Here is a 26,798-nt window from a genome sequence, read left to right as displayed (position 1 = left end):
TCCGAAATGAAGCAAAAGAGATCTGAGAAACTAAATCTGCAGGGGAAAAGGAGACTAAAACCACAGTTTTAGTGAAACAGCCAGCCGTTGCGAGCAGGGAGGCAGAGGGAGGGAAAAAGGCTGGGCTTAAGCAACCTGCTACCGGGATGTAGACAAAGGCGGTTTGAAAGGCAGAGAACGAGGCGGGATCAGTAGCTCTATCAGCATGGGGAGTGCGCCAGCCGCTGGATTCCCGGGATGAAACCGGATGAATTCACAGTGTCTCCTTCAGGGCACGAATTACTGGAGTATGCACCAAAATAAGAACTCAGAGAAAAAAGTAAGTTTGGGAGAGGACTTAGATTTTCACGGTCTTTGAAATCTCCTCTTGGAGGCATGCCTTCATTGATGCGTTACCTCTTTATAGTTTCTGTCTCTTGTGTAATCATTTTTATCGTGTTCTATGTGTTCAATTTTGGGGGCGAACAAGGCTTCCAGAGGCTAAATAACTCGGACACTTTGATGCTGAGTCAAGTTTGCATATCCTTTATCAGTGGCAAAACACCTTTCCTCTGGAGAAACAAACTCACGATCTATGAGACGTCTTCTTGCAAGGAATACCTGGCTCAAAGCCACTACATCACGGCGCCGTTATCTAAAGAAGAAGCTGAATTTCCTTTGGCATATATCATGGTCATCCATCACAATTTCGACACCTTTGCAAGGCTCTTCAGAGCTATTTACATGCCTCAGAATATCTACTGTGTTCACGTGGATGAGAAAGCGACAGTTGAATTTAAAGATGCAGTGGAGCAATTACTGAGCTGCTTCCCGAATGCTTTTCTGGCTTCCAAGATGGAACCCGTGGTCTATGGTGGGATCTCCAGGCTCCAGGCTGACTTGCACTGCATCAAGGATCTTGCAGCCTTGGAGGTTCCGTGGAAGTACGCCATCAACACCTGTGGGCAAGATTTCCCCCTGAAAACCAACAGGGAGATAGTTCAGTATCTGAAAGGATTTAAAGGGAAAAACATCACCCCAGGGGTGCTGCCTCCAGCTCACGCAATTGGACGGACTAAATATGTCCACCGAGAGCACCTGGGCAAAGAGCTTTCCTATGTGATAAGAACCACAGCACTGAAACCGCCTCCTCCCCACAATCTCACCATTTACTTCGGTTCTGCCTACGTTGCCCTGTCAAGAGAGTTTACCAACTTTGTTCTCCATGACCCACGGGCTCTTGACTTGCTCCAGTGGTCCAAAGACACCTTCAGCCCGGATGAACATTTCTGGGTGACGCTTAATAGGATTCCAGGTATGTGGGATTTCCTATTTCACGTGAAGGCAACGTGCCATACTTGAAAGGGCTTTTCGAGAGCCAGCTCCTTTTTATTAGAAGTAGAAGATGAAAACTGAAATACATAGTTTTCACCTGCATCCTTTATAAACTCTAAACATCTAAAGAATGATGTTCTTTAGAATACAGTATTCTGACCAAGCCAAATAGTACCTTTTAGTGGTATTGCTTTGCAGTTCATCGTGTTCTTTTGCATTCATCATCTTATTAAATCTTTAACCACAATCGGTATTATGGTTCTCCATCCCCGCTGGTGTTCTTTCTTTCCCCCAGATTTGTCAGAGTTGCTGTAACCCCAGGGCCATTGCCTTGGCCACTCCCCTACCTACCCCCAGACCTTCACAGGCTCCCTCTTATCAGCCAAAGGTCATCAGCTCAGAGAAGCTGAGCTGACCACCCCACCTTTTTCCTTCAAAGAGTTTATTATCATCTGGAATATCCTATCTGCTTACTTGCATGGATTTGTTCTTGGCCTCCTCTGTATTAGCTCGGTGAAGTTGGGTCATTTTCTATCTTGTTAACTGCCGTATCTTCCATGAGTAGAACACATAGCACATGCTCGATAAAAATGAATGAATGAATGAGTGGCAAAGCATGAGACATTACTATGGCACCACAGCTGTCTCCCTAAGACCCCGTGAGCAGAGAAATACTTAGACTCATGCATGTACTATACCACAGGTGTGAAGTTTTAAAAAAATATATATTTTAACTTCAGATAAATAATGAGATTCCAGGAGAAGCTCCTTCCTTTCTCACCAGAACAGTTTTATCTGTACTAATGGACCAAATCAATTATTTTTAAAACTATATAAAACATGATAGGGTTTCTTCTGAAGGAAACAGCGTGCTTTGGACTCAATGAAAAGTACAAAATGGATCTCTGATGAGCTCGACAGCATTATTATAGCAGGAGAAAAGCAATCATTGTTCTGGTTTTTGGGGGGTTGCCAAGTTGGAAACACTGGTAGGTGCTCTCAGGCTGCAGGGTGGGGCCTGCTGGGCGATAAACATGGCTGCGTTCTCTGGAAAATACCGTGTTTGGTCTCTGAATCCCAGGGTGACTGGCCTGGTGAACAGGGCTTGCTCTCGCACTCTGCAAGCTCTTTCTTGACCTCCCTCTTCCTGTGGACATCTTTTCACCTTTTATCTGTTGTTTCCATCATTGGCATCTAATCGGTGAGCACTAGGTAATTAGAGGCAGATTTTCATATTTAAATATTCCCTTTCTATTTTCACTATTCCCTTAGGATTTATGAAGATTTGATACTAGCTTCGTGGTTCCATAGGTATCGTACTAAAATGAAGGCAGTTCGTAACTTCACAAAAGCCTGAATTGTCGTTTCTTAAAAAGAGAAAAACATGGGTTTGTGTTAGTGTTAAATGTCTGTTTGGTTTGCAGAAGGATGGTCAGTCTTATCAATGTCAAATCAATTTAACAAAATCGAGGAAAAATAATCTCTTACCCCCCATTTTTTTCCCTTACCCCCTTCTCCTTTCCAGCCCTGGTGAAATAGATGAGGCAGGAGACAAGACCATTTTTGCTGTAGGTTTGTGGGGTGACTCGCTGGCTTCTACCCTCTCTCAGCCACAGTATGACCCCATATAAATAGCCTCTTGGAATCTCCAATCACCCCAGCTACAAACTAAGGGCCCCAGGAGGCAAGATCCTCTTCATTCCTCCATATGCCTTTCTTTGCAGAGGACACAATACCCAGAACCACATAAACACCTAGCAGGCAGCTGTTGAGAATTTGTAGAAAGGCCAAAATGCCTTTATTTATAAATAAGTAAAGTGAGACTCAATAGAAAGTACACTCGTAGAGGTGAGTCTAGACTCCAACAATCTTGTTGCCCCTTAGCCTTGGCAGATGCCTTTCATGACCCCTGTAGGAAATCGGAGACGAGAGCTCCGCTGAGAGAACCTCAGTGGTCTGGTTCTGCAAGGGATGTTTTTCAGAATAACGTGACATTTCCTAGGGTCTTGCCTCCTTCCTCTGTTACATTCCAGATGGCATCCTGGTTCAGGGAGCAAGCAGGAAGATATCCTGCTTGTAGGTGGGCCCTTCCTGAATTACAAGTGATTTAAAGAAAACAAGCCATCACATGCTCTAGCCCCAGTGATGGACCTCCCCATCTTCAAAGGTGATGCAGAATTCAGTCACATGCTCCAGTCCCTCCAGTGGTTTTCCACTTGAGCGCTCTTTGTGATTTAGGATTTGGTGCGTGAATCTGGTTATTACCAGACAACCTTTTACCATATCACGTCTTCTGTTTTCAGTGTCATGTTTTAAGGGGAAAAGTCCTTCGGTAAATACAGCGTAAACATTTTTGCAAATGTGCGAGTTCAGATGGTGCAGTTCCTTGCCTCCCTCAAAGTTCCTTTCTGTTTTTATCCTAAACATCCTAAATTAAAGTGTTTGTGTTAGAAAGACCCTGCACAGTCATATCAGGCTCCCTGAAACACCCACAAGAGGACCGAGACCAAGAACCTGATTGGTACCCTGTTACTAGGTGATAATCAGGCAACAAAATGAGAATAGTTTAAAATCAGCGAGACTCGGGAATTCCTTGGCGGTCCAGTGGATCGGACTCCGTGCCTTCACTGCAGGAGGTGTGGGTTTGATCCCTGATTGGGGAAGTGAGATCCCACATGCTTCACTGCACGGCAAGTAAATAATAAATAAATAGAGACTCAATAGAAAATATGCTCATAGAGGTAAGACTAAATCACGTATAATAAATAGAGACTCAATAGAAAATATGCTCATAGAGGTAAGACTAAATCACATATAATAAATAGAGACTCAATAGAAAATATGCTCATAGAGGTAAGACTAAATCACATATAATAAATAGAGACTCAATAGAAAATATGCTCATAGAGGTAAGACTAAATCACATATAATAAATAGAGACTCAATAGAAAATATGCTCATAGAGGTAAGACTAAATCACATATAATAAATAGAGACTCAATAGAAAATATGCTCATAGAGGTAAGACTAAATCACATATCTTCACATGGTTTGTTTTTTTTTTATGTTGTCTTTCTATTGAGAAAATGACTTCTCTCTTGGTTTTCAACACTTAAGTTTTTTCCAAACTGCATTAGATATAGAAATGGTGCCGGGCCATGTCCCTTGGGGGCCCCAGTCTCACATCCTTCTTTAGGGAAGGCCAGAAAGAGTGGTTATCATTCCATCCTGTGTGGCTGTGTACAGATGGGTTGTCTAGATTTCTGCCTTCTGGCCATATTCTCAAAGGAAACCCTTCTGGAGCGCAAATTTCTCTCACTCATCCTATAGCGCTTGAGGGTTAGGGTTAGGGTTGGCATGCGGCTCTGTCATATGCACGCTGTACGAATTCTGGTGCACGCTGAGCTTTTCCAGCTTCTCCAGTCTTTGTAATCACTGCTGTATGTCACCTTAAGAAAAGCTCCCATATTACTATTCCCATAGCATTTGCTTTGGCCTACCTGCCCCAGGGCGGAGTGCCAGAGACCATTGAGATGTTTTGCTTTAAGTCTTGTGGAATTGTTGAGGATCTGCAGAAGCCTCTGCTGGTCCAGTTTTTTCACAGTCCACTTCCGTGGCTCACTTGTCTTCTTTTTTTTTTTTTTTTTTTTTTTTTGCGGTACGCGGGCCTCTCACTGCTGTGGCCTCCCCCGTTGCAGAGCACAGGCTCCGGACGCGCAGGCCCAGCCGCCATGGCTCACGGGCCCAGCCGCTCCGCGGCATGTGGGATCTTCCCGGACCGGGGCACGAACCCGTGTCCCCTGCATCGGCAGGCGGACTCTCAACCAACTGCGCCACCAGGGAAGCCCTCACTTGTCTTCTTGTCCCACTTTACGGTGGGTCTGTCTCTAAAGAAAAGGCAAAACTGCTCCATGCTTTGACTTCAGCTCCGTTTTTCCCCTCGCTGCCTAAGCTTGTTCTTTTGGATTTTTGCTCATGTGTTTCTCTGACCTTTCTCATGCCATGAGGTTTTTGTTCCATAAGAATGTTTTCATTTGCCTCTTCTTTTTTCCATTTTGTATACTTCTTTTTTTTTTTTTCCGGAGCCCCTTTGTCAAATAAATTACCTCAACTTCAGAAAGGACCACATGATCACATTTCCTCATGTTTCAATGCTAAAAATAGCTTGTTTCCTACTTTGATTTCTTTTGCTTTTTTAACTTTGCGCCTTATATGTGGACATTCTTTGGGCATGTGTTATGACTCTTTGAGTTGCATGTGACAGAAACACAACTCAAAGTTGCTTAAACAGACCCCAGAACTTACTGGGTCATAGAATTGAGGTGCCCAAGGAGGGCCTCCAAGTAAAGCTGGATCAAGGCTTGGAACGGTATATGCGGGACTCTGTCTCTGTGAAGTGACCAACCGTCCCTGTGTGCCCAGGTCTGAGGGGGGTCTTGGGCATGGGACCTTCCATGCTAAAGCCAGGGAAGTCCCAGTTTGGTCTGAACTGGTCACTCTATCTGTCTGTCTGCCTGTCACTGGGTTGACTTTATTCAGTTTGGACCTCCCCACGTGGTGTCAGAGAGGCCCAGAAGTAGCTCCAGCTGCTTGCTTCTCACAGCCGGCACTCCCAAGAGAAAAGAAAGGTTTTTTTTTTCCTCATAGTTCCAGCAACAGCTCAGGGAAGTCGTCAGATTGGTCCTTCTCGGTCCAAATCCCTATCCCTAAACAAACCAGGGGCAGGAAGAATGCTGACCAGCTTCTCTTGGGTCCCTTTTTCACCCTCGAGCTAAAAGTTCAGGGCAGGCTATGGTGAAGGATGGTTCTTCGCCCGTGATGCCTGCCAGACAAAAGCACACGCCCACTGCAAGGTGGTTCCGGGTCCTGCAGGCAGGGGGGTTTCAGTGAGCATCTCCACCTCAATTAGAAGGACAAGATTTAATGAGGTATAACAGTTTTCAGCACTTGGGCAATTATAACTTGGAGAAGACTAATTAAATTACCATTGTGGAAAAGGCATGATCTCAATAAGCATACTTCTCTTCCCTCATAAAAACATTTTATTTATTTTTTTAAATGTATTTATTCTTTAAAATAAATTTATTTATTTTTGGCTGTGTTGGGTCTTCGTTGCTGCGCGCGGGCTTTCTCTAGTTGCGGCGAGCGGGGGCTACTCTTTGTTGTGGTGCACAGGCCTCTCATTGCAGTGGCTTCTCTTGTAGCAGAGCATGGGCTCTAAGTGCGCGGGCTTCAGTAGTTGTGGTGCACGGCTCAGTAGTTGTGGAACACAGGCTTAGTTGTTCTGCGGCATGTGGGATCTTCCTGGACCAGGGATCAAACCCGTGTCCCCTGCATTAGCAGGCGGACTCTTAACCACTGCACCACTGGGGAAGTCCGTCATAAAAACATTTTAAATAAAATTATATTTTATTTATATATATAAATAATAAGTATATCAATAAATATTAATATAAATTTGATAATTTTATACAAATATACCTTTATATTTCTTTTTAATAATAATTATTATATTTGGATAGTACTTAGTTTGCAAAGGAATTTCTAACACATTATCTCCTTTAATTCTTATAAGAATTCTATTAAGGGGAGGACTGTTGTTCCCATTTTGCAGATGAGAAATTTAAGATTAAAATAAGTGGCTTGTCCAAAGACAAATATTGCATATACCTAGCAAGAAATAAGAATGAAAAGAGGGAATTCCCTGGCCATCCAGTGGTTAGGACTCAGCACTTTCACTGCTGGGGCCCAGGTTCGATCCCTGTTCAGAGAACTGAGATCCTGCAAGCCACGCAGCACAGCCAAAAGAAAAGAAAAAAAAAAAAAAGAATGAAAATAAACATCTAGGGGGAAGTAGGGGGAAGCAGAGGTAAGATTTATGTGGTAAGCTTAGATTAAATTGAACCTAGTTTTATGAATTCTTCATTTGATTATTGCAATAACAGCAAGTGTTCAGAAGATGAAACTTAGCTAATTCTAAGTCTCATTAAGCGTGGGGAATGATTATATAATTGGACCCACCCAGGAATTTTCTCTCTTGTTCCTTGTGTCATCTGGATACTTAGCCCATCTTCCTGAAAACGTTGGCTTTTCCGTGCGAGCCGAAGGTACAGAAAAGATCAGGAGAGTAATGTTTATGAACATCTGCCCGTGGGTCTGCGTTATCTCAGTTTAATCGTTGCAAGAATCCCGTTGGGTCGGTATCTAAATTCACATTTTACAAGTGTGAGGATGGGATCAGAGGGGCTGAGTGACGTGTCCTGCTCCCAAAGCCGGAAGCACAGTAAAGGAGAGAGTGCAGCGGGCACCTGGGATTCTACACGCTCAGAACTCAACCCGGGCTCGCCTTTGTGTGCCCCTCAATCAACACCGCCCTCTGTTAGCTTAGACCTGCCGGCCGGCTTCTCTCTCCTCAGTTCTCACCACCCCCATCCCTCCGGCCCTGGAGCTTGGTTTCCAGAGTCGAGAGGACCAGGTTGGAATCCTAGCTCCTCCATCGCCGGCCTTGTGACCCGAGGACTGGAAAGCCCAGTCTTAGAGTAGCCGTGTAGCATAGATGTTGAAAGCTCGACCCTGGAGCCAGACTGCCTGAATTTGAATCTCTGCTCTGCCATTTACAAGCTTTGTGACTTTGGACAAGTTACCTAAATGTGGGAGCCTCCGTTTCTTCATCTATAAAATGGGAGAAATAATGATATTTACATCAAATCTGTGAGGTTTAGATGAGTTTGACCAGTGCCCAGCCCATATATTGAGTGTTAGTTTTTATTGTTCTTACTGTTATTATTTTCTTCATCTGTAAAATGGATATTCATTCAATAAATTTATTTTTTATTGAAATATAGTTGGTTTACAATGATTCATATATATATACATATATACGTATATATATATGAATATATTTCTCTCTATATTCTTTTTAAGATTATTTTCCCTTATATGTTATTACAAAATATTGAGTATAGTTCCCTGGGCTATACAGTAGGTCCTTGTTGGTTGTCTATTTTATATATAGTCGTGTGTCTATGTTAATCTCAAACTCCTAATATGTCCCTCCCCCTACCCCAGTAAATATTTATTGAGCACTTAGACACTGTGCTGGGTACTGAGAAATAATAGTGAATAAGTATATAATAGTGAATAAGACAAATGAGGCCCCTACTCTCATGGAGTATTCTAGAAGGAGGAGACAGGCAGTAAAAAGTAGACAGATAAGATAATCAGAGATTCTAAGTGCTATGAAGGAGACAAGCAGGCTGACGCAGGAAGGGACCTACTTCTTAGTGAAAGTAGCACATGAACTGCACCTCCAAAATGAGAACAAGCCATCGGAACAAGGAGGTCCCAGGCAGAGGGATGAGAGGTTGCAAAGGCCCTGAGGTGAGCAAGGGCTCCATGTGTTCAGGAGCCAGAAAAGCAGCCAAGGGGGCGGGGGTGAGGGCTGGACCTGGCGTGACGTGGGTGAGGCCCTCGTGTGACGGTCGCGGGGATGCCTTGACCTGGCAGCACCCGGTTCATAGGGTTGTGGGCCGAAGACGCAAGGGGATGTGTGCAAGGGCTCGGCTCCTGCCAGGTACCGGGTAAACGGTTAGTGATCCTGCCAGGTACCGGGATCTGGCTTTTGGCCTCCTTTCCATGGCTGGTGCCGCCATCCCTCTCTCTCTTCCTCTCTCTCCTACAGTAGCCTGATTTCTTTCTAACTACTTTCCCTGACTCCATTCTCAGCCTGCTTTAATCCATCCTCCATAGTGACAGAATGAGCGCGATAAAAATGTGCGTCGGTCTCATGATCACGTCTCTCTCCTTCTTAGAAACCTCCTGTGCATCCCCGTCACATACAGCCTCACGTCCTAGCCCCTTTGCTGGAAGGGAGCTCATTGCAGTGTGGCCCCTTGACCTCTGCAGCACCTTCTCGCCCTGTGCTCCGCCCCCCATCCCATACCGCACACCAGCTGTACCAGACAACTCGTGGGTCTCAAATGTGCCACTTTCAGCCTCCCCGCCTCGACTCATGCCAGCTCCCCTCCAGAATGCTCTAGAACGCTCTTCCTCCCTCTCCCTCCTCTGACTGGCATGCACATTTCTTTGAAGATTCGGCTTAGAGTCATATTCTCTAAAGAGCCTTTCCTAATTCTCGCTCCTGTGGACTCCATCCCCCTGTATCACACTGTACTCCAGTGAGCCTGCAATGCTGTGTTTGTGCTCCTAGTGACCTTCCAGACTGACCTGCAGGGGTGGTAGCAGCACCTGCTAATTTCTTCTTCCTCATTCCTGGCACAACGCCTGGCACACGAGCAGTGGAGCCCTGGCTCCTTGGTGTCATTCCACTTGCACAAACTCAACTGTTTTCTCTCTCTCTCTCTCTCTCTCTCACACACACACGTACACACGTGCACACTCACAGTGTATGTAAGTCTAAATGGCCACCCCTCCACCGCCCTCCGTTCCACCCAGTGAGTCTGGGGTCCACAGTAAGCATGATGGGTCTTGGTTCCCATGCTCACGAATCTTAAAGATACAGTGTGCATCTCATAACATGGCCCCTCAGCTCAAATTAACTTCTTCATCTGGTGCTCATAAGAAGAAACCACCATCTGGACCAAGATTAAAAGGAAAATGGTCAGCATTGGAATTAGGGAGAGACTCTGTGTCATCTTAACACGGCCTATTCCCAAAGGATTTCTCCAGAGGAATTTTGACTGTATGCTGTCATCCCTGTACATACTGGCTTTGTAACCTAATCTCCCGGTAGGATATATACCTTCTCTAAATGTTTGTTGGATTCATTGATTGGCTAGTAATTGGCAAAGTATGGGCACAAATTCAGATCATCCTATTTCTAATCTGGTGTTCTGCTCCCATCCTCAATTCAATGTATAGAATCGCTCTTTTTTTAAAAAAAATAAACTTATTTATTTATTTTTGGCTGTGTTGGGCCTTCGTTGCTCCACATGGGCTTTCTCTAGTTGCGGCGAGCGGGGGCTACTCTTCGTTGCCGTGCGTGGGCTTCTCATTGCGGTGGCTTCTCTTGTTGTGGAGCACGGGCTCTAGAGCGCAGGCTCAGTAGTTGTGGCACATGGGCTTAGTTGCTCCGCAGCATGTAGGATCTTCCTGAACCAGGGCTCGAACCCGTGTACCCTGCATTGGCAGGCGGATTCTTAACCACTGTGCCACTGTGCCAACAGGGAAGTCCCTAGAATCACTCTTTATTAAACGTTGTTTGTACTCAGAAAAGGCAGATAGGGTAAAAGTGCCACGAAGAGACGATTATCTGAAGCCAGCAGTCTTTGGACAATACTTTTGTATGTGACTCAAAGTCACAGAACTTTGAGCAATAACTTCAACATTAAGAAAAAGCTACCAGGGCTTCCCTGGTGGCGCAGTGGTTGAGAGTCCACCTGCCGATGCAGGGGACGCGGGTTCGTGCCTCGGTCCGGGAGGATCCCACGTGCCGCGGAGCGGCTGGGCCCATGAGCCATGGCGGCTGGGCCTGCGCGTCCGGAGCCTGTGTTCCTCAACGGGAGAGGCCCCAACACTGAGAGGCCCATGTACCACAAAAAAAAAAAAAAAAAAAAAAAAGAAAAAGAAAAAGCTACCATGTGTTGCCAAAAGTGTTAAAGGGCAAATGCTCTTATAATCCCTCTTTGGAAACTTATATTTAAATGGATTCTGTTCTTCTCATTTCTCGGTTACCAACTACTGAATTGAGACTTGGGTAATAGCTGATTTTAGAGCCACTGTTCTCAGTGAAATGCAGAACTAGGGAGAGTGAAGTTTTCAGTAAACAACCCCTGCGGGTCTTTTCCCCAGTTTGCTTTTTGGCCCTTGCTGTTCTCTCTCCCTTTGTGATGTCACTGGCCTCCAGGCTCATCACCATTCCTGTCCTGATGAATCATGACCCTGCATCGTGCTCCCAGGCCCTCTCTGCGTTCCTCCCAGGCCTTTGGGCATCTCTTCCTGAGGGCCCCACTGGCACCTGCTCAGGTGCCCCCACTTCCATTGCCCTACTCACCAGAAACCCCCTTCTCCAGAACCTCTGGGACAGGCACTGCTGTCCTCCATGTCAGCCAACGTCTCCTCTTCCAACCCCCAACACCTGATCAGCACATTCTGTACATTGTGTGTGTGATAGGTTTCCAGGGAGTATCACTGACCGGTTCCGGTCATTACTGCTCTAACTCCAGCCCATCCTGCCCATCTCTCAAGTAGATTGTTAGACCCATCCATGTGGTCTCTCTGGCCCAAGTCGCCCTCTTCAAAACATTCTAACCCTCGACATATTTTTCTTCTAAGAATAACTTCTCAATTCCAAAAGCTTCAGTGACATTTTTCAATAGCTTATTGAATTATTCAATACAAACATCTCAACGTGGCACGTTGGATGGTTGCATATCCCTGTTGAAAATCACATCAATATCACTGATTAATCAATTCCCATGGCTGCCTTCCCTGAAAGGAACACTCCAGAAAAACCACGCCTTGTATTCCTGCCTTTGGTACTTTTTTTCTTCTCCTTCCTTGGGTCATTCTCCTCTATTTCTCCTATTTAAATAATGGCCTGAATAGGTCTCCATTCAATGCCTTGTCATTTAGGGAGTGTTCCCTGATTTTTTTTTTTTTCCTCTATTGTACATTTCAATGCCTTGTCTTTTAGGGAGTGTTCCCTGATTTTTTTTTTTTTTCTTCTGTTGTACATTTTGTAAACCTTTGTTGTAACTCCTTTTTTTTTTTGGCTGGACCTCCAGGGAAGTCCCAGTTGTAACTCTTTTATGCCATTCTATAATCTTCTTTGAACTATAATTATGAATGTGGATATCATATTACCCTGACAACTATTATCTCTTCAGGGTCTTTTACATTTTTGGCAGCTCAACATAGGGCACATCCAGTGGGATAAGAATAAATATTTATTGAACTGGAAATAACTGAAATAACATTTAATATGCCCCTCAGCACTGCTGCCAACTCAGCTGCAAATCACCCCCTCCACTGCCCCCTTCACCACCACACACACACACACACACACACACACACACACACACAGCCTAGATTCCTTTGCCAAATCTTAGTAGGTCAGCTTCAGACAGCATCTTCCAGCATATTCAGTTTTTCTGGGAATTTTCCTGAAGTCCTTTCTGCCCCTAGTCAACAGCAGTGGCACTGTTCTCTCTCTCTCTGTTTTTCCAAAGCATCTTGCTCATCTTGGGAATGCTTCTCAATGCCAAGTTCATCCTGGGGGCAGCACCAGCTCAAGCCAAGGCCCAGCATCTGTGAGCTTAACCAGTGGGCACCTAACTGCACCAAAGAAGTAAAAATAACAGCCGAACATCAGAGGGCCCTATTTTAAAGACCAGATCTGGGTTTTTAGAGGGCTGCTGCTCTGATGGCAGTAACTCATCATTTGATGAAGCAAATGACCCTGCTAAGAGTTTTAGTGATTTTTTTTTCCTGGGTCTTGGAGTGGGCAATTTGCAGTCTTAGAAAGCTACATCCAAAGCAACCGTTATAGGGAATTTCCTGCGCTGTGCGGCCAAAAAAAAAAAAGAAAAATAAGGGAACCCACTAAGTAGCAGTTATATCAATTACTTTTCTCTTTTTTCCTATTCATTACTTGTATTTTCATCATTACATCATTACTGATTGCTTGACTTTATTTAGATCAAGAATGATATGAAAGCAATGCTGCGTGAACTTAAGGTAAAGAAAGCAAACATTCTGAGAGCCATTTTTTTACATGAACACGGATTATACCATTTAATGCAGACCAAAGGCCATGCAGTTTTTGCAGGTAGGTTTTACTTCCATTCAGATTCTTTTCATGTAGGTCATAAAAATACAATACAGTGTGATGAGCCCAATTCAAAAATTACATGCTGCAGCCCATATTAACACTGACAGTTCCTAATAGAGGAAAAGAAAATTAAATTTTCTTTTCTTTATTTTTTGGCTGCGTTGGGTCATCATTGCTGCGTGTGGGCTTTTTCTAGTTGCCACGAGCAGGGGCTGCTCTTCGTTGCGGTGCGAGGGCTTCTCATTGCGGTGGCTTCTCTTGTTGCGGAGCAGGGGCTCTAGGCGCATGGGCTTCAGTAGTTGTGGCACACGGGCTCAGTAGTTGTGGCTTGCAGGATCAGTAGCTTTGGCTTGCGGGCTCAGTAGTTGTGGCACGCGGGCTCAGTAGTTGTGGCTCACAGGCTCTAGAGAGCAGGTGCAGTAGTTGCGGTACACGGGCTTAGTTGCTCCGCGGCATGTGGGCTCTTCCCGGCCAGGGCTCGAACCCACGTCCCCTGCATTGGCAGGAGGATTCTTAACCACTGCGCCACCAAGGAAGTCCCGACAATTTTCTTGACCTAACTAACCAGTTCTTAATGTGGTTTCTCAACGCCTGTCTTTCATTCTCTGATCTGAATAGTACGTGACATTCTTTCTTTTTTTTTTTTTTTTTTTTTTTTTTTTCGGTATGCGGGCCTCTCACTGCTATGGCCTCTGCCGCCGCGGAGCACAGGCTCCGGACACGCAGGTTCAGCGGCCACGGCCCACGGGCCCACGGGCCCAGCCTATCCACGGCATGCGGGATCCTCCCGGACCGGGGCACGAACCCGCGTCCGCTGCCTCCGCAGGCGGACTCCCAACCACTGCGCCACCAGGGAAGCCCCGACATTCTTTCTTGACATGCTTTTGGACAAAGCCATGAGTAGAAGTTTTTTCCCAAATATGTTTACCTGTTTTGAAAATTGAGATATAATTAAGACAAAATAGTATATCAGTTTCAGGTGTGCAACACAATGAGTTAATGTTTGTATATGCTGTGAAATGGTTACCACAGTAGGTCTAGCTGGCATCCATTGCCACGCACGGTTGCAATTTTCTTTTCCTTGTGATGAGACTTGTTAAGATCTACTCTCTTAGCAACTTTAAAAGATACAATAATGTATTATTAACTGCATTCACCATGCTGTACGTTGCATCCCTATGACTTAGTTATTTCATAACTGGAGGTCTGTACCTTTTGACCCCCTTCCTCCATTTTGCCTAACCCACCTCCGCCTCTGGCAACCACCAATCTGTTCTCTGCATCTATGGGGTTTTTTTGTTGTTCTAGATTCACATGTGAGTGAGATCATACCATATTTATCTTTCTCTGTCTGACTTATTTCACTTAATGCCCTTGAGGTCATAAATGGCAAGATTTCCCTCTTTTTTTATGGCTGAATGTATATATGTGTGTGTGTGTTTGTGTGTGTGTTTTCAATTCCTTCAGATAAATTCCCAGAAGTGGAATTGATGGATCACATGGTAGTTCTGCTTTTAATTTTTTGAGGAACCTCCACGGTGGCTTCACCAATTTACATTCCCAATAGCAGTGCACAGGGGTTCCCTTTTCTCCCACCCTCACTGACACTTGTTATTTCTCGTCTTTTTTTTTTCTTTTTTTTGTGGTACGCGGGCCTCTCACTGCTGTGGCCTCTCCCGTTGCGGAGCACAGGCTCCGGACGCGCAGGCTCAGCGGCCATGGCTCACGGGCCCAGCCGCTCCCCGGCATGTGGGATCTTCCCAGACCGGGGCACGAACCCGTGTTCCCTGCCTTGGCAGGCGGACACTCAACCACTGTGCCACCAGGGAAGCCCTGTGCAGAAGGTTTTTCGTTCAATGTAGTCCCACTTGTTTTTGCTTTTTTAATTTTTAAAATTTATTTATTTATTGGCTGCGTTGGGTCTTCATTGCTGCGCACGGGCTTTCTCTAGTTGCGGCGAGCGGGGGTTACTCTTGGTTGCTGTACGTGGCCTTCTCATTGCAGTGGCTTCTCTTGTTGCAGAGCACAGGGTCTAGGTGTGTGGGCTTCAGTAGTTGTGGCTCACGGGCACTAGAGCGCAGGCTTGGTAGTTGTGGCACATAGGCTTAGTTGCTCCGCGGCATGTGGGATCTTCCTGGACCAGGGCCTGAACCCATTTTCTCTGCATTGGCAGGTGGATTCTCAACCACTGCACCACCAGGGAAACCCTATTTTTGTTTTTGTTGCTTGTGCTTTTGGTGTCAGATCCAAAAAGTCATCACCAAGACCAATGTCAAGGAGCTTATCCCCCTACGTTTCTTTCTAGGAGTTCTGTGGTTTCACGTCTCACGTTCGGGAATTCCCTGGCCGTCCAGTGGTTAGGACTCCACGCTTTCACTGCCGAGGGCCCAGGTTCAGTCCCTGGTCGGGGAACTAAGATCCCACAAACCACATGGCACAGCCAGGAAAAAAAAAAAGTCTCACGTTCAAGTCTTTAACCCTTTTTGAGTTATTTTTTGTATATGGTGTAAGATAGGGGTCCAGTTTCATTCTTTTGCATGCAGCTGTCCAGTTTTCCCAGCACCATTTATTGAAGAGACTGTCCTTTCTTTCCAAATAGATTTACTTTGTATCCACTTCAATGCCATGTTTTCAGAGAATGGATGATTGGAGGTTGTTCTTTCAAAGCCTTTACCCTCGAGCTCTGTACTTACTTCCATGATATTCATTCCCCCATAATCTTTCTCTTCAGCCAGATTTAAAAGATCAGAACTTGACTGTGAAAATATCAGAGGATAAAACTGCAATCTTGCCTAAGCAAGCTGAAGATGCTAAGATCACCCTAAAGGAGTTAGCTTCCTGCCATGATCAGCCCCCTCTTCCAGGTATTTCCTCATTAGGCACCCCCTTCCCTAGCCCCAGTCCTCACATAATTCCTCCTTCATCGAAAATCTGTAATTCTGCCCTCAGTTCAAGTTGGAGCTTCTTCTTTGAGCTCCTTGGGGTTCTACAGAAAAAAAGGCCCTCCTGCCTAGGACTCCAAATGCCCTCCCATGTCCCTTATGAAAACTGCCCACCCCAGACCCTGAAGTCCCGGCTAGGTGTTGGGTGGTCTCCTGGAGAGGCTGAACACTTCCCCATAGGGTTTCTCCTCCCTCTGGACTTCGGTCTGTCTAGACTAACTTCTCCCCACCCCACTTCCAAGAAAGCCTTCTTGGTTTCTCTCTGGTCAGATGTGCTATCACATTTTCAACTTTCTCCTGCACTTAATCTAAGCAAAACTCCCTAAAGCAGTTTTCCTGTAAAAATAGCCTCCTCTTTATTCTGTGCAGAATCTAGAAATATCACAACATTTAGAGCTGAAAGGAGCCTTAGGGAACATCTTTAGCTCCTCAAGTTGTACAAATATGGAAATTGAGAGTCAGAGAGATCAAATGGCTAGCTGACTACACTGTTCCGTAAAATGAGTTAACATTTGCTGGCTTCATTGCCCATTTATTATAAATTTTAATAAAAGCATTTCCGTTCATAAGACCACATATTTTTCTATTAATTCCTTCTTTACAGAAAGATGTGCCAAGTCATATGTGGGGTGGAGGGAGGAGGGGATTTTAGATATAGTTAACACTATAATAACAGTTATTTTCCTTTTAGGTTCTCCCTTCATTGTATAGGTTGCTACTAACACATTCTTACAACCACTGGGGAACATCTGTGTAGTTAGAATGGTTTAAGTGTATTCTTTTAGGTTCACTATAAAGTTACCCCACAAATGTACATCATTTCGTCCTCATGCCTCAGTGGTTCAGGGATATGTTTGGAAGGGTCATGTAGAGTTTTTTTGCACTACAATTTGCAGAATTTTTATGACCTGCATGCACCTTTCACCCAGATCAATGGTTTCAGCATTTCCTCTCCTTCCATACTGATCAGTTATTGAACATCCTCTAGTTGGTATATCTTTCAGCAGTGAGGGCTTGGGACCGATGGTATCTAGGATAACCAACCCATCCTGGTTTGCCCAGGACGTTTTCAGTTTTAGCACGAAAATAATCCCATGTCCTGGGAAATCCCTCAGTCCCGGGCGAACTGGACAGTTGGTCACCCTAAGTACTGCCCTTACACATTCCTGCTCATCTTTCCAACGCCCAAGGCCCCTCAGGACTGAGAATTAGTGCCCTAGATATTTATGTTCCACAGAACAGCACTGATCATTTACTGGAAGAAGAAAAAAAAAAAGATAACTGAAACTACTCCGTTCTGTAGGTTACAACACATTTAAGACACACTGAAGGGTAGTAATCAAAACTACACTCTCAGACCTGAGAGCCCTAACCAAAGCAGACCAGGACTGAGCCTACCCTATTTATAATAATTTTCCCATTGTTTTTGAAGGGAAAGGATCAAGTTTAAGGATGTCATTTAAAGGGATGGATTGGTAAATAAAAAATTTGAATCTAAAACCACTTGAACCAGTGGGAGAATCAAATGCAAAGATTTTCTTCAATTCAGTACAAACACAGAACATATCTTGGAGGCAAGTTTTTTCCAGGTTTAATTTATAGGAAAGCAGAAGACACATCTGCTTTTGGGGATTTATCTAAGCACTCTGCCCTAACAAACTGTCTAAACTCAAGTAAATGACAGGTCCTATGGGGAAAGAAGCTAGTATGATAGTGGATTGAATAAACTGAAAACGAGTCAAGAATTTAATAGGGCTATTAAAATTATTTGTTGGAGGAAGCCACTGCCTATCTCTATTTTAAGACTTTTGTTTTCTTTGAGCATCTTCAAAATACAGATCTCTGGTTAGCAGCTGAATGATAAAATATTGTCTCTTAGAAGAAATATCTCCTTGCAACTTCAACTTTCAAAACTATGGGGGTGGAGGAGTTTGGCAGTACTTTGTATGAGAAGGGTACCAGAAGAATATCCCAGATTTGGAAATATGTGGGACATGCAAGGTCTTCTCCTTAAGAATTTGCCATTTTTTTTCTCAGAGCACACATTTGGAAACAGAAAAGTTGTATAGAAAGACAAAGAGTCACCAATTCTGTCCCTTGAGATTTAACAGAATATAGCCAAAGGTAAAATTAGTGTGTGTTTGTTTTTTTGCTTTTGTTTTTGCTTTTGCTTGGAAAACTGGAATTAAATCTGGGCCATTAACCACAAGAGGGAAAGAAATTTGCTACCCAAAGGAGGCTGCTAGGGACGTAGGAAAAAGCAGTGTGATCTTGGAAGAATGAGGCTAAGCTGGGGTGACGGTATGCGGAATAGTATATAGTAAAATACAGAAGGCTTCTTAGCCAGATTTACTTTCATAGACTTTCTATGATGCTTTTTTAAAAATTGGGACACTAAGGCACAGTGATCCCAAGAAACTTTCTTAAGGTCACATAGTAAACAGCAGAGCCCAATTTAAACCCTGTTCCAAAGCCTTGGTCTTCGCCAGCATGCTCTATCACAACCTTTTTGCAGGGTGCACCAGCTCGCTGGGTCTCTGGAGAACAGGTTCAAGAGACTGCAACTGGGAATGAAGGGCAGTTCCCTTACTCTGGGGTGTAGGGAGAGGGCTGAAGGGGCTGGAGCTGCCTTGATGACTCCCATCTGTACTTTGGGGTCTTTTAGGTAAAGAATGACCCATCAAGCACTACTGTTCTGCTTCACTAAAGGTACCTAGGAAGGTGGGTGGGTGCTTCAGTTTCTATATGAACCAAGTCTGGCAACAGAGAGAGATTCTGTAAGTTTTGTTGAGTACGCCTTCTGTGCAAGGCATTGCTCTAAGCTCTTTTTATGTACTAATCTATTTAAATCTCTTTGGAATGCTATGAAATCAGTGTTCCTAATATATTTGTTTTACAGAAGAAGGGAAGCCGAGGCATATAGCCCAGTGCTCTGCACTGTAACCCCAACGGGGTATGCAAAGGGATTCATGCAGCAGGTACAAGGATGACCAACATTACCATTTTCCCTCATTTCACATTTCTTCCTCTGGAAAGTGATTGCAAAGACTCTGATATTACAAAATTTAGGCCTGGAGAAACTTGATTATTATCTAGAAAAGAAATCAGCCAGTGACATACAGCCTGGGGGCTAAATCTGGCCTATTTTTGTATTGGCCACAAGCTAAGAATGATTTTACATTTTTAAATGGTTGTAAAAGAAAAAAAAATTATTTTATGACATGAAAATAAGAAATTGAGATATCAGTGTCCATGAATAAAGTTTTAGCAGGACACAACCTCATATGGTTATGGCTACTTTCAGAATTTTCAGAACACAGTCATAGAGTTGAGTGGTTGCCTCAGAAACCAAAGGGCTCTCAAGCCTAAAATATTTACTACCTGGCCCTTTACAGAAAAAGCACTGACGTCTGATATAGAAGCATGTGGTAGACATATTTGCCTAACATTTTTTTCAGAAAAAGTTTTGTCAGAATTGTGAGTTTCCTAGATAATTTAAAGGCTGCCCTTTTGTGCACAAAATGGTTAATTAAAAAAAAAACTATTTGAATAAACATATTTCAGAAATTCCTTTTTAAATAAACTATGCAAAATATATGTACAAGAATATATTAATAAACTTATATTTCACTGAGTGTTCCTACTCTGCTTGTTTTCAACCCCAAAGCACTGGGTTGGCCTTCACAGTTTTCAAGCCCTTTCATTAACTTATTTGATAATTTTAAATACTAGAGATATTGATCTATAGTAATAAAATGGTCATGGGGCTGTACAAATGCCAGTCATTCTTTAACTGAATGAACTTGCAATGTTTTTGGAGTTTTTCTTTTCTTTTTTTTTTTAATTGAAGTATAGTTGATTTCCAGTATTATGTTAGTTTTAGGTATACAGCAAAGTGACTCAGTTGTGTGTGTGTGTGTGTGTGTAATTTTATTTTTAGATTATTTTTCGTTATAGGTTATTACAAGGTATTGAATATAGTTCCCTGTGCTATACAGTAAATCCTTGTTATTTATTTTATATATAGTAGTCTGTATCTGTTAATCCCATACTCCTAATTTATCTCCCCCCTTTCCCCTTTGGTAACCATAAGTTTGTTTTCTATGTCTATGAGTCTGTTTCTATTTTGTATATAGATTCATTTGTAGTAATTTTTAGATTCCACATATAAGTGATATCATATTTGTCTTTGTCTGACTTACTTCACTGAGTATGCTATTCTCTAAGTCCATTCATGTTGCTGCAAATGGCAATGTTCCATCCTTTTTTATGGCTAAGTAATATTCTATTGTATATATATACACATATATATGTTATTTTTATATATATATATATATTTATATGGTTGTTTCCATGTCTTGGCTATTGTAAATAGTGCTGCTATGAACCTTGGGGTGCATATGTCTTTTCAAATTCAAGTTTTCATCTTTTCTGGATATATGCCTGGGAGTGGGATTGCTGGATCATTTGGTAGCTCTATTTTTAGTTTTTAATGGAAACTTTTGGAGTTTTTCTCAAACCTACTTCACTCTGAGTATATCACTTATTGCTGGCAAAAGGGTGCCCAATCTACCAGTTCTATATTCCTCTTCTAATTTGTGATTTCTTATCTGCTTAGATCTGAGAAAGTTTGTTATGATTGTGTCTAAACTAAAAGTGAATAAGCTAAGCCTCAAGAGAGCTTCAAATAGAGGAGCTTTGATGCTTAAACCAAAGACGATAAACTGCATCCTGGGGGCCAATGCAGTCTTCAGGGTGCATATGTATGCGTGCACTCGTGTCTTAACAATTTGTTAATTACTTGATAACGTTTAAAGAGTTTGGAATTTTTTTCAAATAAAATTCAGATTTCTCCTTCCTCTTCAAATATCTGAGGAGCTGTCAGCACTGGCCCCATGACCCCACGTTATTCAGGGCTGACTTTGAGAAGGAGGGGCTTGCTTTCGGTGGGGCAAGCACCTGAAGGCTCTTTACCCCCATCTGCACCCTCCCTCAATGTCCACAACACCGCGGCCAAGTGTTTGCTGCCGCTCGTGAACTCACTAGCCCTGTTTTTGTTGCCCTCCACCAGCTTCACCAACTTTTTTCACTTAACTTTTCTCGCTTACCTACCTGTACACATTTGAGTGTGTGAATCCAGCCTACCGTGTGTGATCATTATTTTGGTTGCTGGGAGACGTTTTCTTGTTTACTGTCTGGGTCTCGCTTGTGGCCAGTGTTTGAGGTTGTCAGAATGACATCACCAAAGCCTTCGATGAGAAGAAGCAGGATGGTGTAACCTTGGGAGAGATGAGACGGCCTGGCAAAAAACATTGCCTTGATTCAATAGCCAGTAATTGTGCCGAAAGAAGCAATCAGAGGTAAAGGAGAACTCTAAGGACTTGGGAACAGGTCAGACCCAGACTGTAGCCCTGCCCCTACAGGAAGTCATTCACGTTTGCCTCTGAGACACCAGCGGGGGTAGATGCACAGCTCAAATGAGGTTAATGAGAGCTAAAGTGACCGTAAAGGAAAAAATATCCCACCGCGTTCTCCAGAAGCCCCCCCCCCCGCCCCCCATAGCCTAGCCTTTTGTTTTAAGGTTTGAGCCAAGCGAATTATGTGTTGTTAGTGGCTGTCCTTGTGCTGTCTCCTTGATTGTGACAGTAAAGGTTATCCTGGGGGCAGAGAGAGGCAGGGAGTGATACAAAATGTCCACTTGACGACCGTTTTCAATATGTTAAGCCAACTAGAGTGAAGAGAGCAGAAATCCTGTCCTGGTTGGAAGTTAATAGCTTAGCCTGCCCAATTATTTGCTGGAAGAAAATTCCTGTTCAGTTGCCACAGATACCAGGCCAAACAAACCTACAGCTGGGCCAACCGCTAAAAAAGGCATCGCATTCTAATCTCTGGCTGTTCATCTAAATCATTGTAAATAAGGCAGAACAGACCAGAGAAGGGGTTTGGGATCCTGCTATTTTGAGCTGTTAATCACATTGTACCCCCTTCTCATTTGCAACCTGCTTTGACTAAATCATGATGAAAGATTTGTTGAGTTTGCTTTGCATTGTCATTGGATCAGAGCTCCCCCTTGTAGGATCAAGGGTCGAGACAAAAGGAGGGGGAAAACCAACAGAACCTGCAATGAGAGCCCTTTGTGCCCACTTCCCTCTGCCTCTCCTCCCAAGTTCTGCTGATTCCTGCCATTTACTTCGCAGAAAAGGGTGTGGGTCTAGTAAGAACAAAGGGAACTGAAGGTATCAAAGCAGACTATTCAGTACTTCCCTTCATGAACCCACATTTCTAGGATTCCCCCACCCCCCAGGGGGGTGAAAGAAGATAATGATGGGGAAGGAAAAGAGTGAAATTTAACCTTCATTCTTTTAGAGTGGCAATAAATCAACCCATCTGAAAGCCTTAAGAATGTAAATGTTTTTCTTTTCCATTACTAAGAACAGAAATCAAAATATCAGTTCCTCAACAGGGTCAGAAATGCTGGATGTTTTTCGAAAGGGAAACAACAGCAACAATAATCGCTAATGCTTATTGAACATACATGACCAGATACATAAACCCTGAACAAGAGTTATCTCACTTAATGTTCTTAACAACCACGTGATATAGGAACCACTGTTATTTCCCATCTTGCAGACAAAGAACCTGATGCTTAGAGAGGTTAAGTAACTCCACCCTGTTCGTATAGCTGGTCAGTGACCAGCTGGGATTTGAAGCTAATTAGACTGACTCCACCTGGACCAGGGAGCTGCAGAACTAAGGCTCTGGCTTCTATCTGCCTGAATGATTTTGAAAAAAATCATTTGTATTGGTCTTAGTTTGCTCATCTGTGATATACAGAGTTGTGTTAGGTGATCTTTAAGATGCCTGCCAACTCTTTGGGCCTATCTCCAAATCAGTATCTGTCATGTTGACCGAAAAAAAAATCGCACAACCTAAAAATTGAGAATTATGTTTTATTTGGTGGACATTCTGAGGACTTCAAGCCTGGGACAGTTCCGAAGAGGTCAGGGAGGAACCAGGATACACAGGAGTTTTTGCAACAAAGACCAGGTAGTTGGACGATCAAAACATTACTGTTAATTAAAGAAAACCAGGCATCTCAAGTAACTGAATATAGCACTTTCCTATGTATGAGAAGATGCATAAGTTTGGGCTCATCGAAATCATTCCTTTGATATGTATCTCAGCTCTCTGGGGCCAGTATCCTGTGCTTTCTCATCCTGAGTCTCCCCAGGGTGCACCCCTGGGGGTGGCTGCAGTGGCAGGCATCCTGTTTCCATCTTGAGCTCCCTCAGGGCTCCCCATCAGGGGCGGCTGTCATGTGATGGCTGCAACATCCTTTGTTTACTGATACGGCAGGCAACATTTTTCATTCTCGGTCACATCCATGCTACTGTTGTCATTCATTAGTCCAGAGCTGTAGGACATGAAGGGGTGGTGTGGGACGGGAAGGGACACAGGGAGATTGCTGCGTTACACACCAGTGTCTTCCTAACAGAAGCAGCTGCTTCAGTTGCCACGTCAGGCCCAGACAGGTAGGAGAGTTGGGTTGACTGCGGGAGTGGGATGGGAGCAGGGCCACTTTTAGCTCCTGTGGCTGCCAGAGTTGATCCGTTAGTTGGGCCAGTAACTTTCCTCCAGAAGCATCCTTACCACGGGCATTAGTCTGCAAGGCACTCCATGTTTGCTGAGCACTGGAGGCACCTGGCACAGGTGACCTAAGAGAAAGCATCTGCAGTGTGACCAGAACTGCTGGGCCTCTCTTCCTGGCTCCCCTGAATTACCCTGACGGATACTTCCAGGAATTTTGCAGCAGCCCTGGAAGCCTTTGTTCTTTCTTCAGAGTAAGGAAATGGGAGACGGGGGTTGGGTAGAAAGGAGAATCTTTTGAGTTCTGTGAAACGGCCTCTAATCTGAAGATGTCTGGCTTTTAAAGAGACCCAGTGGCTAGTCACTCCACATATGGTAGATAATACTGTGTCAACAGCTCAAGTTATCTGAAGCTCTGTGTGAAATGGGAACCAACTCTTGCTCTCCAGGAACAGTGAGTATCACCTTTCTCCCAGGGAGGCGAACTAAGGTGTGTTTATTTCATTTATGCCTCCACACCCACCCTTTAATGTCAAAAGTCACTAGATTCCTTCTACCCTCATCTCATGCCCCCAAGAGTGTATTTCTTATTTCCCTCTACTCACAGCCTGCACAGACATATATGTACTATGTAACATCATCAGAAATTGTCTGATTTGATTCAGGGAACACCTACCTCTCTATTAGACTTTTTTTTTTTTTCCCCTCGCCTCTGACAATCTTCTACTTAGGCATGTTGCAAGGGCATTTTTCTTTATCTGTGTCTGTATACGCCCAGAGGTAGAGGTAACACTGAAAGGAAAAGAGAAGTGGCAGAGAAACAGGAAGAGAAATAAACCCGCGGAGCAGAAGTCCAAAGGCTGTGGTTTCCACGGACTGCTAGCGGGTTGCGGGGCTAACCAGAAAAATGAGAACCACTTAATTCGAAAAGGAAGGGGAAAGCCTGAGACGAGAAGGGAGATCAGATCGGAATAGATTGGATGGAGGGGGTGGGATAAAGCCAGAGAAACAGCCTGGGTGAAACGAGCCGTCCGTCATTCCACACCAGAACGCAACTTGCTAAGATCCACTGGCGTCTTGTATGCAAATGAGAAGGGCTTCCCGGAGGCTGGGCTGAGCCAGACTGCATTCTGCCAGCAGCCGGGATTCAGCACCGAGGCTTGAAGACCAGTGCGCGTTAAGAAGCATCTCTGGCCATCACCAAGAGAGGATGGATGCCACCCAGAAGCAGAGAATAAATGAGGATTAAAGGACCCGGGAAAAGGAAGCCCTCTTGAGAAACTGTTGAAATTCAAGATTGGCAAAGGAGGTTCAATTCCACCTCTTCACACTTGTGGTTTCAGGAACCGATGGTTTCTCAATCTCTGGAGAGAGACTCCTTCCCCAGGGAAGTGAAAATAATGAGCTTTTGGAGGTATTGCTTTTTTGCTTTCACGGTGGTCAGTGTGGTTATTTTTGTGATACTTTACAATAGCCAGTTAAGCCAGCCAAAACGTTACGGGAGGCTGAATAGTTCCAATGAAAGGGATTTTAGGATGCATGCCTGTAATTACGCCTTAGAAGATAAGTCATCCTTTTTGTGGGAAAAGACACTGACATCACCTGTGGGAAGTGTCCCTTGCAAGGACTACCTGATCCAGAATCACTACATCACGAGCCCCCTGTCGAAAGAAGAAGCTGTGTTCCCTTTGGCATATGTCATGGTCATCCATAAGGACTTCGATACTTTCGAAAGACTCTTCAGAGCTGTCTATATGCCCCAAAACGTCTACTGCATTCATGTGGATGAGAAAGCCACAACTCAGTTTAAGAAATCTGTGTGGCAGCTACTGAGTTGCTTCCAGAATGCTTTTCTTGCTTCAAAGGTAGAGCCTGTGGTCTATGCAGGAATTTCCAGGCTCCAGGCTGACCTGAACTGCCTGGAAGACCTTTTAGCTTCTGAAGTTCCGTGGAAGTACGCCATCAACACCTGTGGGCAAGATTTCCCCCTGAAAACCAACAGGGAGATCATTCAGTATCTGAAAAGATTTAAAGGGAAAAACATTACCCCGGGGGTCCTGCCTCCCAATCATGCAATAAAGCGGACTAAATATGTCCACCGAGAGCACTTAGGCAGAGGTGGCTCTTTTGTGAAAAATACTAATATTTTGAAAACCTCCCCTCCACACCAGCTGACCATCTACTTTGGCACTGCCTATGTGGCCCTTACCAGAGAGTTTGTCAAGTTTGTCTTCCAAGACCAAAGGGCCATTGATCTGCTACACTGGTCCAAAGATACCTTTTCCCCTGATGAACATTTCTGGGTGACACTTAATAGGATCCCAGGTAGGTACGAATTTCCATTCCCATTTTTTCTTATCCATACTCAGTTGAGTTGGCTAACATTCAGCTCCTCTGAAATTATTTGGAAAAAAAAATAAATGCTTAGAAAGCTATTAGTCTGCTTGCTTTTTAGTGACAGTTTGGTGACAGCTCTACTGTCTTATGACTGTGCTATATAGAGATAGAATAAATATGCCGGGTTCCCGGAGTTCCGGCAAAACTACCTTTGAAGGTGTATCACATGGTTCCCGACCTTTGGCTCAGTCTTTTTACTTTACATTGAGGTATAATCGACATACAGTAGCTCAGTCTTTGGAATGAATGTCTTTCGTAGTCCTTGATAAGCGCAGCTATAACATGATGAGGCGTTTTGAATAAGCATTGTAGAATTGAGGAGTTGAAGTAGGTGGTGCTTCTTTCAGAGGCTGTTACACAGTATCACACTGATGCTTAAAGTTCACAGGGCGGGGGACGGGGCAGGTGGGGGGGTGTCTGTTTTCAGAATCTTCGACTCCTCTTTAGATGTTTCCAAATTATCACTGTGGCTTAAACGTTTCCAGTCTTAGGCCTGAACAGGTGTCCAGGTCTCAACCGACTGGGTTCAGTAAATCTACTCTGATACTTTATTGCCTGCAAGAATGGGTAACAGGGAGTTGAAACATACGAGAGAGATTCTAGCTGGAGTTGACCCAAAGTCAGCTCTCAATTTCTAAGTCCCATTTTCTTATTAGAAGTTTGCATTTGCAGCCTCTTGTTTTTATATGCTGTGAAGTCTTTCCCGTCGTTCATGATAATTTGGGGCCAAGGTATCAGAGGCGTGCAGGCAGAAAACAGCACCAAAC

General features: G+C 44.0%; 2 protein-coding genes across 2 annotated transcripts in view; both read left to right on the top strand.

The window, feature by feature from the left end:
* Positions 1-375: 375 nt before the first annotated feature.
* Positions 376-1,341, top strand: LOC136129332 (N-acetyllactosaminide beta-1,6-N-acetylglucosaminyl-transferase-like). Its single transcript, XM_065885554.1, has one exon. It carries the CDS (start codon positions 376-378, stop codon positions 1,339-1,341), a length of 966 nt encoding a protein of 321 aa, XP_065741626.1.
* Positions 1,342-25,034: 23,693 nt separating this feature from the next.
* The window catches only part of LOC136129215 (N-acetyllactosaminide beta-1,6-N-acetylglucosaminyl-transferase-like), a 31,611-nt gene continuing 29,847 nt past the window's right edge, over positions 25,035-26,798 (top strand). The window contains exon 1 of the mRNA XM_065885380.1: positions 25,035-25,959. Within this exon, the coding sequence (XP_065741452.1) occupies positions 25,035-25,959 (925 nt within the window). The remainder of the gene's footprint in view (positions 25,960-26,798) is intronic.

This window comes from Phocoena phocoena, chromosome 10 (genome assembly GCF_963924675.1).
Source record: "Phocoena phocoena chromosome 10, mPhoPho1.1, whole genome shotgun sequence".
In the NCBI taxonomy this organism is placed as follows: Eukaryota; Metazoa; Chordata; class Mammalia; order Artiodactyla; family Phocoenidae; genus Phocoena; species Phocoena phocoena.
This window is presented reverse-complemented; position numbering and strand designations above follow the sequence as displayed.

Coding starts and splice junctions, on each gene's coding strand:
- LOC136129332 (XM_065885554.1), top strand. CDS start 376: ATGCCTTCATTGATGCGTTACCTCTTTATAGTTTCTGTCTCTTGTGTA.